Source organism: Rhinolophus sinicus, chromosome 12, assembly GCF_057876585.1.
Source record: "Rhinolophus sinicus isolate RSI-liver-muscle chromosome 12, RSI-T2T, whole genome shotgun sequence".
Taxonomy (NCBI): domain Eukaryota; kingdom Metazoa; phylum Chordata; class Mammalia; order Chiroptera; family Rhinolophidae; genus Rhinolophus; species Rhinolophus sinicus.
Genome location: NC_142512.1, coordinates 12545823 through 12559094, shown reverse-complemented (window position 1 = coordinate 12559094; position 13272 = coordinate 12545823). Strand labels below are relative to the sequence as shown.

Sequence of the window (13272 nt, the reverse complement as noted above, 5' to 3'; positions counted from 1 at the left end):
TTTATTCAGAGGCCATGAAACTAACTGGTGGCATGAAAGCCAGCCCCTAAGGAGCGGACCTTATTAGGACAGTGCTCTGATCCTAAAGCAGCTAGCTACATCCTACCCTGTCTTCAGAGGCCACTGGTAACCAGGAAGCTCTTAAACTCCTTTCAGGTTTGCAGGATGATTTGCCTAAGCTTTCATTTTATGAGGGTCTCCCTGCTCCTCAGCAGCTGCTTAAGCAATAAGCATTGACCTATTGATATCCGTGGACAATGTTTTTACAGGATCGAAACTTGAATTTAAGCAAAACTAAATGTCTTTTTAGGACAATCTGTAATTTAGGTCTGCCTTAATTGTCATGTACACTGATAACTGAGAAAAATCGCTCTTAAGTAAGATTTCTCATATGGCACCCACACACTGTGGTGGCTCTCCATGAAGGTCTCAATTTCAGGTGTTCCATTATATTGTCCCCCGTGAGATATCCTGCAAATTTCAATATTATAGCATCCAAATGTCAGCTACCAGGAAGGCCAAGGAAAAGCTGATTTTTTTTTTTTTAGTTTAGAAAGTACATTTAAATAAACAAACAAAATAAAACAAAACAAAACAAAAAAGAAAGTAAAAATAAAACAAACAAAAAAAGTACATTCAAAATATTCAGCACTTACAATGTACGTAAGTCTGGAGGCTTAAAAAAAAAGAAAAACTGAACTTGATTAATATGTTTTTAATCTTTTCTGCCTTAGGATATTAGTTGAAGTCTTTGTCATGTTGACCATGATATTTTCATAAAATTATTAATTCATATTAACTCAACATACAATGATTAAACATCAGGTATGTGCCAAGTCTTACGTTAGGTGCTGATTTGACTTTTCATTGCTTAGTCTCATTTCTCCTTCCTTGAAGACAGAACTCTCCATAATGAAGTCCTTCCTTTTAAAAAATTTCCTCACAACTCAATACCTTGAAAGAAACATACCTAATAAACTCCGGTTCTCTCTTCATTTGTTTCCTTGTTTATTTGTGTTTCTCTATATCCACACAAAGGGAGAGAGCTGGGTGGGAACCCCTGCGCTGCTGTATGTAGGCTCTGTGTTTTCTCATTTGGCAAGTAGGGGGTCATAAAACCTACCCCCAGGGTGGTTGTGAGAATCAAATGGAAGACCTTAAGTAGAGCAGTAGGCTATAACAAACCTTCAAAAATCCCTAGTTCTCTTCAGCTTCTTCTTCAAGAGAATACATAAAACAGAGAAGGTAAGAAGTGGTTGTTAAACGGATATCCATTTGATTGTGAATTTCTTTTCTATAGTGGGACAATCCGAGTATGGGAACTGGATCTCCCAAATAGAAAAATCTGGCCGACTGAGTGCCAAACAGGACAGATGAAAAGAATAGTCCTTAGCATTACAGTAAGTATTACTTTAAGTGTATCTTAAGTAACTGTTAGTACAAGTTCCTGTTAACAGTACTGACTAAGGAGAGAGAGAGAGAGAGAGAGAGAGAGAGAGAGAGAGAGAGAGAGAGAGAGAGAGAGAGAGAGTCTACATGTGCCTTGGGTGGGGAGGTGAGGTCTGGAAATATGGGATATTGATTGGGGAGGCACAGGTGAGTGAGAATCTCACTTCTGGAGCTCCCGTCAGAAGTTGGAGAGTTGCTGCCTAGACATAGCTCTGGATTGGTCTTGTTTTACTGGGACCTGCGCTGCCCTCAGACATCAGAAACCTGCCTCAGCAGGAGGGAAGCAGGGTAGCCAGAAGGCACTCAGACCCCACAGCACATGCCTATGCCACTTAAGCTCTTTCTGCCACTAGAAATAAAGTTTCTAACAACGAAACTCATTGTTGAAATGCAGTCCCTTCCATAAAGAGGAATTAATCATATGTTTTTAATGTGCATTCATCCATTCATACATATAACTTCACTCTCCATTGACTTGTTCTTCTTGTCTAATGCAGTCATTTTATGAATAGAGACTTTGGAAAACATGAGACAAAGCAAATACATATTCTCTTTGGAGGAGTACGCCTTCATCCTAGCAGGCTTTTGGAGGATTCTCAGGAGTTGGAGCCAGCAGGGTAGGCAGACTAACATCAGACACAAATAGACTTCAAGTGAAAAAAGGACAGGCTACATGGAATCTAATATTTCCTCCAGTTCTGACTTTCGCCTTGAGCTGTTCTTACTCACCCTTGTGTCTGAGGAAAGAGAGGCAGCCGTGCAAAGCTTTGTAGGTCTTCATCGGGTTTCAGACAAAGCTCATGTCATTCCCTGACCAGGGTCTTATGGGCATCACTGAGGAAACCCAAGTCTTCAGGTTTCTTTTTCTCTCTGCCCCCCAGATGGCCACTGATGATTGCTTTTTCTACCTTGGCACCACAACTGGAGATATTCTAAAACTGAACCCTAAGACTAAACTACTGGTAGACACTGGGCCTGCAAAGGACAAATTCAGTCTGGTGAGTAGAGCCCATCAGTCTGCTGTGCTGTTTTCTAGCGATTTCTTCCCTCCACTGCCAACACAGCACTTTCATTAAGAAAGAGTTTGTGGAAAAAAGAAAAAGTCTGTGATATAGCTAAGGCCACACCTAAATTTTCAAGGTGCGTTGACTTGTTCTCTAAACCCTCATCTCTGGTTTATATTCAGGGCAAATGTATTCCTAGGTGTCCTCAATGAGGGAATCAGAACCACACCTTGTTTCACATCTTCAAAGCACAGGGCCTGTGGTTTAGTGATTGTAACCACATTCACCCCAGTATTTGGGCAGCCCGGCTGCCACGTGTAAGAGAAGTGTGCTCTTTGATCTACGAGACTCGAGACTGTACATATATACACATATATATAATTTTTTCTAATCTAATTACTAGAGCTTAGATTTCAGCCTTGGATGGTGTTATAAGTCATGAGAAGACCTAGAAATTGTTGATTGTTTATATTTGCAGAATTCCTAACAATTCTGATTAAAAGTCCAGTCAGAGACTTTGATGTTTAACCAAAATAAAAGCCTACAGTCAAAGGATAATTTTACAGAGTAAATGCTGCTATTACCAGTACCCCCAGAAAGTTACAAGGACTGTTTCTACTCAACTTTGAATGTGAAAGCTTGTGCACCTGCCTATGTCATGTCTGACACCAGAACAGATGGTTCTAACTAAATGTAGATACCTTCCATTTAGCAAATATTCCCCAAAAGCTTTGAAATATTGCACCGTGTTCCTGGGAGCATGTCAGGAGCAAGTCTAGGGAGCATGTTCCTGGGAGCATGTGTGATTAAACAATCACATAATTGTTTAATAATCAAGCTTTCAAGGAGATGCATAAGAATGGAAGAAAGAATTTAGAAATAATCCCACAGGAGATCGAGATGTAGGCTAGATCTATGTTTTTTCAAATTATTTTTAGGAGAGGGATTCCAATATACCAAACAGATGAAAGCAAAGTGGATCAGCCTTGCCAGTTCCGATTCCTGAGACACACCTGAAGGGCTCCATAAAACACTACGTGAAAACTACTGATCTGGATATTTTTGTCTCCCAGCACTTGGAATCTAAGTGCCTTCCCAGAAAAGATGCTGTCTGTCTTAGTGTTCCTCAAACCTTTAGCACTTAAGGGCTACCTATGGTGGCAGTAGGTTAATTCCTAACTGTTCAAGTCTGATGGTCAATTCCACAAAGCAATGATTCCAAGATGCCTTTTATACAAGTGGAAAGAAAATCATTCTTATCATACGAAAGGATAGGAAGTATCATTGAAGACATTTGGTTGGAACATCAAGTGATCTGGATACCCATTTTGAAACGCTACTTAATGTTTGCTCTACAGTTGGAATGTTAAAGAATTGAAATGGTGTCAAACGGTCATATTAGGCAAACTCACTACAATGAAGGAGATGGTGATCAAAATGATAACGATAAAAACTGATAACGATAAAAGCATGACACGCTCAGTAAATGTTTATGTGTCAGACATGGAGCAAAGTGCTTTCTTTGCGTTATCTCATTTGATCTTTACTATAATCTGATAAGCTAGGTACCCTTTTCACCTGTGCTTTACAGATGAGGAAACTGAGGCACATACCATTTAGTAAGATCTCATGGCTAGCAAGCAATAGAGCTGAGATACGCGCCCAGGCAGCCTGGCTCCAGAGCCTGTGCACTTGAACAATATCATGTATAGTTTCAAAACAGTCGATTTAGAAATACATCTGTATACCTCTGAGGCTCTGTTGAACTCTTTATCCCTTGCTTCCCCAAGTCCTGGAACAAAGGCTAAAAATATTTCTGAGGATTGTCTCTTCATGAGCCAGGCATTCGCCCTGCTGTCCTGCTGTGGCACTTTCGGAGTTGGGGGTGGGGTGCAGGAGAGGGGACCATATAATTCTGTGTGCCTTCTTATTATTGAGCCTTGGTTTCTCTTCTCGTGCATCATGACTTTTGAACCAGAAACGGCCCAATTCAACTTAATGTAGCTTGAAAGGGCATCATATTTGTTTTATAATATTCAACCTTCATTAAGACACAAGCCTATAACGTAATTAGCTACATTATTCTGAAAGTTTTGAAATGAAACATTGGTCATGCGCATCTTAACATTAGAACTTCGTAGTGGGTGCTGTAAAATGGCCATCATACATCCCCAAATTTTAAAGGTGGCTTTAAATTTAAATATTTCTGATTATTGGGAAGATGACGTACTGCATGCTTTCATTCAGAAAATGTAGTCACCAAACCAGGAGTCTTTTGTGCTTTCTTTAGGTGTCGAATCTGGTCTCTCTGCATTATAAGAATTAAGTGAAAAGGGTGGCAACTGAGGAACTCATGTCGCTGTGGCTGTGCTTATGCTGTCAGCTCTACCTTCACTGGAGTGGATATAATGTGTTAATTTTGAATATATTCCAAATGCACAGGCGTTTTTAAAAGGAGAATGTCTGGTGAAGCATGTTTGCTCTTGCAGGACGTGTGGCAACATTGACATGTCCTTGCTCATGACCTTTGTGTCCGGTCATGCACTGATTCTTAATGATGAAACCAACTGGCCTTTTTCTTAATGCTTTTTCTCCCCCATAGGGAGTGTCAGCTATCAAGTGCCTGAAGATGGAGGAGTTGTTAGTGGGTTCTGGAGCTGGACTGCTGGTCTTCTGTAAAAGCCCCAGCTACAAACCCCTCAAGTAAGTTCCAGGCCCCACAGGGTTGGGATGGGGAGACACCCAGCAGAGGGAAATGTGCTTAAATCTGGCAACTACCGTATTTCCCTGAAAATAAGACCTAGCTGGACAATCAGCTCTAATGTGTCTTTTGGAGCAAAAATTAATATAAGACCCAGCTTATATTATGTTATATTCTATTCTATTCTATTCTATTCTATTCTATTCTATTCTATTCTATTCTATTCTATTCTATTCTATTCTATTCTATTATAGACTCGGTCTTATTTTACTACATTAATTCTTGCTACAAAAAGAAACAGTAGAGCTGATGGCCTGGCTAGGTCTTATTTTCAGGGAAGCACAGTAAGTGAGACTGGCAAAGTGAGGAGTGGGAATCATAATAGATGGTGATTTCTTTGCCAATGAAAAGACAATGGCTTACGTTGAATCAAACAAAAGTAGTCCACTATTACCCAGGGGAATAGTGTCCTTCTAATAAATACATACGTTTGTACTTAGCTAATACATTGAGCTATGACAGAGGAAATATGCTGTTATAAACTTACCCAACAAATAACCTCAAATATCAAACTTTCAAAATTGGTTTATTCAATGAAACCTATTATGCAATGGGTACCTATTATGTTCCAGGCACTATGCTAGTAGTTAATACATTTGAATACAAATTTTAATACAAATCGCAAATATTCCCAGATATTTCTGTGTACCAGACACTACGCTATGTACTTTTCATGGCTTATCTAATTAAAATAAAATAAAGCTTTATGCATCATCATTAACACATACTTATTGAGCACCTCCTCCATCCAAACCAATGTGCTAGATGCTAGCTATTAAAAAATAAAATAAGATATGGTCTTTGCTTTCTCATAATTTACAGTCTGCTTTGGGGATAAGGTATATATGCATATATATATATATATATATATATATATATATATATATATATGTATATATGAAAAAGTCATTATAATATAAGATAATATATAAGCACCTCATGATCCAGATAAAGTAAAATATATCATGGATTTTGTAAAGAAGATCAGAGAAGGGAATGATCTCGTCGCGATGGCAAGGTCAGGAATGACACTTCACGGAGAGCTGAGGCAGAACTTGAACTTAGCTCCAACAAAAGCCAGATCCCCCCGGATATGTCCCGTACGGCCTCTGGTGGCTCTAAGGGAGCCGGGGTGGTTGCATATGCACTGTAGGAATGAAAATCAGTTTTCTTCATTCAAACAAATCTGTACTGAGAATATGTACCAGGCACTATTCTAGGCGCTTGGGACACATTGATGAACAAAGGAAACAAAAAAGCAGAAAATGGTTTCCTGCCCTCATGGAGCTTACATTCTAGCAGGAAGGAAAAGACAATGAATAAACATGTAAAGTACACAGTGTTAAAGGGTCGTGAGAACAATGGAGATAAATGGAGTAGGATGTGGAGTAGGTGTTAGGGTTTAAAGCAGGGTGGGGACGGGTTGCAATTTTCAATTCAGTGCTCAGGATAGGTCTTATTGAGAATATATTTGGACCAGTTATGTGTTTTTATGAAGAGGAATAGGGAGCAAGCAATATAAGAACAATATTGGATAGATTCTGGATACATAAAGTGATAACAGAAAATTAACCCCCTAATTTTTAACCCTTTGCTTTTAATGCACAAATGTTCCCATTTGAATGAAGATAACTAGACTCAAAGCAATTACTACAAGGTTTCTGCTATAAATGTCTCCCAAATAACTCTGTGTGACAGCATAGGCTCAAACTGGATACAGTGATTTCTGCCTCCTTGGGTTTGAGAAAGCGACTCACGTGAGAAGCCATGGAGACTAGAAGGGGAAGTTGTGTGTTGAAACAAACCGCTGGAGTTCAGGGGTCCCTGGCTTTGTCCCTGTAGCCCTGGGATTCACCTTGTCTTCTAAGGAGCTTAGATGACAATATTTAGCCAATGTTTCTTGGCTGACCCCTATGGACTCCTGTACGTTATCTCCATTATCTCTAATCTTCACTACAACCCTATAAAGGAAGAATCAGTCTGTAGCTGAGTAAAATGAGGCTCAGAGATTTCCGGCAACTTGTCCAGAGTCACAGAGCTCTAGTTAGTACAGGGGCTGGAATATGACTTAGGGTCCATCCTTTCTTCATGTACGGTTCTATGTCCCACCAACACACGAATCTTTGTAAAATACTGCATTGCCCAAGCTGGTTCCTTGCCCATTGATTTCTTATTGTCAAAACTAAATTAGTTGTAGAGAAGACTGGGTTTTTAGGGCTTCATTCTTTTATATTTTTTCTTTAAAAAATTCATGTTCATTAAACATTTGGGGAGCAGGGGGATTTGGAAAGTGGAAGAAGATAAAATAATCCCTGAAAGTTCTAATGAAGATAGCCACAATTAACATTTTATTTCTTGTTGTCTGCGTTATTCATATAATTTTTAAAATAATTGTACTTATTTTGTATATAAAATTTTGTATTCTGATTTTTTACTTAATGCAAACATCATAAACATTTTTGATATTACTATATAATCTTTTTGAAGTTATTATGGTAAAATACATATACATATACTCCCATAATCTTTTAAACATGATTTTAATGGCAAGGCAAATATTCTTTGAAGTTGCTGTCCCACAGAACATTTAACCATTCCATTACAACTGAATATTTAGGATGCTTCCAGCTTGCCACTCTTTTAAATAAGGTTAAAATAACATCCTTTGACATAAAGGTTTTTTAATCCCCCTGATTTTAGTAGCATTTCACAGAAATGGAATTAATCACGTGTTTAACTGCCATGGTCATTTGTGTCCATATGGCTGCCTGGAACATTCCCTCTATCCAAATCCTACCATGATGCACAACCTATGTCAGACTGTATCTCACTGATGAAGATTTCCCAACTATTGTAACCTATGCTCGCTTCTCCTTTTGCTGACCCTGAGTACCCAGTATTGTAACTCCTGCCTTTCCAATGGCGTCACCTCCTTAAAGGCATGTCCCAGGTCATATGCCTGATTTGTATCCTCTATAATGCTTCAGATGGTTAATAACTAATTGTTGATTAAAACAATCTACTTCACCGTTTTGCTTCTCCTTAAAGGAAACTCCAGTTGCAAGGTGGCATCACTTCTATCACGCTTCGAGGGGAAGGGCACCAGTTTTTTGTAGGAACAGAAGAATCACACATTTATTGTGTCAACCTCACAGATTTCAAAGAGACTCTCATTGCGACTTGTCACTTTGAAGCTGTCCAGGACATTGTCTTTCCATTGTAAGTAGAAGAGGAAAGTATTCTCACCCTTAAAAATAATAAGAACATGGAGATTTCACGCAGTGTGCAGAAAATTTAATTTTATTGATACATTTTCAATATCTAATAGCATAATAGATCATAATAAATCATAATAGGTTATGATTTTTTCTCCTTAAATTTTTCTAGTAGTGAATTATTTTAATAGACTTTCTATTGCCTTCACCATACAGCTACATTAGTTTCTATAATTCAAATTTGGGCTTTTTTAGAATGTTAGCTTTTCCATTAAATCCGTCATAGAAAGGATAAATAGATTGGCAACCCTTTTCTACATTTTGCCAATGCTGTCTGGAAAAAGCTTAGTAGTGCCTTTTTTCAAACTTCTTTCGAGTCATTTGTTTTATACCTCTTGGGTCTTCCAAATTTGGCAGACTTAATGGTGGTAGGCAGAAGAGGTCTTCTGGATCTTGTTGCTGTATTTCTTGATAAATCCCACACAAAACAAGTGAAACAAATAACCATCAGAAGTTTGATATCAAAAAGAGCTTCAGTCATTGTTTGCCATTATTTGATTTTGAAACACATTTTATCATCAGTGAGATTCATTCCTTGAAGTTGGTCAGACAGTTTTTGCTCTGAGTTTCCTCAGTATTTAGCTTGAATTTTCAAAACTCACAATCATTGTTCTACAGGTAGCAAGACTCAATTTGAAAATCAACTCTTAAGATCATAAAATGTAGTTTTGGTTCCTGGAGTCATGATTAGGTTTTCCCAAATATTTGTAATAGTGAAAATGGCTGGTGCTTCCTGGCAGGTGAATTTTTTTTGAAAATTGATTGGTCATTTCCTGTCTCACTTTTTTCTTCTTTTTCTAAGGAGCTTTCTGTATAATTATTTGGTCTCAGTGTCTTTTGTAAGAGTAGATCTTTCACTATCTTTTGAAATTATTATATAGTTGTTGACCTATTCAGGTTTTGTAACTCTTCTTTTTCTTTCCTCAGACTTGAGTGATACTGTGTTTCCCCGAAAATAAGACCTACCCTGAAAATAAGCCCCACTTAAGATCTCAGCCAGAGATCAGTATTTAGTACGTGACGATGATGTTCCAGAAGACGATGACATGAATGTAATTGGATAAATGTAGATTGTTGTACATGAAAAAATAACACATCCCCTGAAAATAAGCCCTAATGGAGCAAAAATTAATATAAGACCCGGTCTTATTTTCGGGAAAACACGGTAGTTTGGCTAGGTATTAAAGGAATTATAATGATCTTTGTATTGAAGTATAACATACATACATAAGACACATAAATCATAAGTAATTTCTTCAGTGAAATACCACATCTACATGACTACCACCCTAGTCAAACAATAAAACGTTTCCATTACTCAAAAATACCCCTCCCACCCTCTTCCTTAAAGATAATCACTACCTATACTTCTAGCCCCATAGATTAATTTTATCTGCTTTTGAAATTTATAGAAATGGAATAATTCATTATGTACTTTGTAGGTTTTTTATTTCTCTATGGATGCATTTTTTATGTGTCCATGTGTTGTTAATGTCATACAGATCTTCTTATCCTTAGTAATTTTTTATCTACTTGTTTCAATTACTGAGAGAAGGGTGTCAAAATTTCATGCAATGAATATAAATGTCTCCCTTAATTTTTGTCAGTCTTCTTCATATATGTTTGAAGCTCTGTTTTATATAAATTGGGGGTGCCAAAAACAATGTATAAACATGACTTGTATTCATCTTTTATTATTGGTATATATTGAGTATTACAATTTTAATACAGGTTTTTCCTTTCTTAAAATGTATGTACTTTTTTTGGCACCCTTTGTGTGCATGTGTGTGTGTGTGTGTGTGTGTGTGTGTATGGTCATATCTTCTGATTTATTGACATTTTTATCATTAAGTGTCTCTCTTTGTCTCTAATAATTCTCTTTGATTTGAAATCTCTTTGTATATTAATATACTCATTCCACCTTTCTTACTCTTTGTAAGATATATCTTTTAAAAAAATCTTTTTATTTTCCATATTTTTTCCAATATATTGTATCTTTATATTTAAAGTGTATCTCTTGAAACAACATACAATTTCCTTGCTTTTCTAGCCAATCTAATAACCTCTATTTTTTATTTAAAATATTTAGTCCATTTATATTTAATGTAATTTTTGATATAGTTATATTAAATTTTATTTTTACATTTTTTATGTGTATTTATTACATAAAGGGAGCCAATACAGAACTTGTCTAATAAAAAAAATAATCACTTCAGGATCAAAACATAGCTTAACCAGCAGTGCTTAGAATATAGAGTTTATAATTAATTCCTTATGAATGTCTGTGTAAATAAAACAGATTATAAGCACTTATTTCCTGGCTACAAAACCAAAAGCTAAACCATTGTAATGGCCAAGAAATGCCTATGAAAGAAAAAGTAAATAGGCCAATTATGATTTATGTCTCAAGCTAATAGCAAATTCTTATATTTTTAACATGATCATTGCCTCACCACATAATATTTACTATAAAACATCTATCTCACATATACATACAAATACATAGATACAAGTACATGTACTGTATTACATTCATGCACGCCACATGCTTCTCTAGGAGCCCAGACACTGATGCACAAAGATCCTGTAAGTCCACTTGCAGGGTGCAAAGAGTGAGATGCAGGTTAAGGAGATTCTGAGTGTGCTCAAGAGCCCAGGGTGCCTGTCCTCCCACCCCAAAGCCACGGGAGTCCTCAGCTGGAGGGGAGAGTGTGAGGTGGGGAGTGGGGACAGAGGGCTAGCCACCATCTCACTGGACCTGGTGGCGACTCAAGCAGCAGGACATAAGTCACCAGGTGTTTCACTGCCTTTGTTCAGAAACACCCTCGCGTCTTCACACTGCAGCCAAAGCACTGAAGGATGTCTGTGCTCCGTGTGAGCTGCTGAGCCAAAGCACTGAAGGATGTCTGTGCTCCGTGTGAGCTGCTGAGCCAGGATGCCCGTGAAGTCTGGAGAGTCCCTCAGCCCAGACTACAGAAGAAACTTCACACAAGTCACGTGCTGACACACGCAGGCCAGGTGCAGGGCTGAGTAGACACAAGTCACACGAACTTAGTGCACGACCGCCAAAGCGACACTGACATGGCAAGCAGGCTGCTCCTGACAAAAATACGGATTCTCCAATTGTATGGGTTTTTTTTTTTTAAGTTTTGGGTTGTTATTTTTTAACTTTTATTATTTTTAAGTGTGTTTTTCCAGGACCCATCAGCTCCAAATCAAGTGGTTGTTTCAATCTAGTTGTGGAGGACGCACCTCACAGTGGCCCATGTGGGAATGAAACCTTGTTAAGAGCATCGCGCTCTAACCAACTGAGCTAACCGGCCGCTCCAGTTGTATTAAATCTTTGATTTTGTTATTGTTTTCTTTTATCTCATCTGTTGTTCTATTAGTTCTTTCCTGCCACCTTTTGTTTTAATCGAATGTTGTTAGCATTATATTTTAATTGCTCTATTGGCTTTCTAGCTATGTATCTTTGCATGAATTTTTTGGTGGTTGCTCTCAGGATGACAGTATGAATATTTAACATATAAGAGTCTGCCTAGAATTAATATTGAATTATTTTAAGTAAAATACAGTATAGGAATTTTGCAACAGTATATTTCCCTTAAACATACTCTTATCCTTAGTGCAATTGTTTTCATGTATACCTATTTCTGTCATAAACCCATCAGTTTTATATTATAACTTTTGCTTTAAGCAGTCATAAATCTTTTCAAGAATTTAAGAGAAGAAAAGAAAAAGATAAACCTCTGTGCTTACCCACATAGTTGAGCATTTCTGATGCTCTTCATTCTTTCTTAAATATCTCAGTTGCCATCTGGTGTAATTTCCTTTCAGCCTGTAGAACTTTGTTTAGCTTTTTTTTTTCTTCTTCTTTCTTTCTTTTCTTTTCTTTTTTTTTTTTTTTTTGAAATATAGGTCTCTGATGACGAATTCCCTTAGTTTTGTTTCTCTACAGATTTTATCTGGCTGATCACTGTTTATCATCAATGTTTCTGGCCTATTTAATGATAATCTTTTCTCTTTCCTGTATTGTTAAGAAAAAAAATGTATCTCTAAATACCTACATCTATCTCTGTTTTTATCATCTCTATCTCTATATCACTTTCATGGGATTTTAGATGGGAGGGAGGAAGCATATGGGCCTAGTGCACCATCTTGATCCAATCAGTTTGTTTTTTTCTGGAACTTAATCTTTCAGATTCTAAATTAAAGACAATCTTCTACTAGAATGGCTCATTGTGGACTAGACATGACTCTTGAGTAAGTGGACTGTCTGTCAAGGGTAGGGAGAGTTTGGAAAGTTCTCTGGGTGTATTCATTCTATGATATTTGATTTTCATGAGGGCTCTATATACCTCTTTAAGAGCTCACTTTCCCCAAGGGAGGAGCTTAGTCACTGAAGGCCGTATCCAAGTAAAACTTCTCTTATGTTAAATATTATTATTTTAAGATGGGCTTGATTTGATCTCTGTCAATCAGGACTGTCTGCCAAGGAGCTCCATCTCATCTGCTGTCCTGTTTAGCACTTACTCTATTGAAGTAACTAGTTCAGCATTATAATTTTACTCTGAGTCCCAAAGCTAAATATGTGGAAAATATCCACTTATTTTTTTATCAATTCAAAAGTGAGTAGATCTTAAAAGTAAGAGAAATGATATGTAGAAAGTTTTTGAGAGGTATTTAAATATAAAACTTAGCCCAGTCTACACACAGACTGTAGCTAGAAATTCATACTGATAAAGCAGGTGTGTGTTTTTTTCAAGTTTTTTTTTATTGGGGA

General features: G+C 37.3%; 1 protein-coding gene across 1 annotated transcript in view; it reads left to right on the top strand.

Moving 5' to 3' along the window:
- The window catches only part of CFAP52 (cilia and flagella associated protein 52), a 40622-nt gene that overhangs the window by 14138 nt on the left and 13212 nt on the right, over window positions 1-13272 (top strand). The window contains exons 5-8 of the mRNA XM_019755226.3: window positions 1301-1400; window positions 2331-2447; window positions 5056-5156; window positions 8263-8433. Of these exons, the coding sequence (XP_019610785.3) occupies window positions 1301-1400; window positions 2331-2447; window positions 5056-5156; window positions 8263-8433 (489 nt within the window). The remainder of the gene's footprint in view (window positions 1-1300; window positions 1401-2330; window positions 2448-5055; window positions 5157-8262; window positions 8434-13272) is intronic.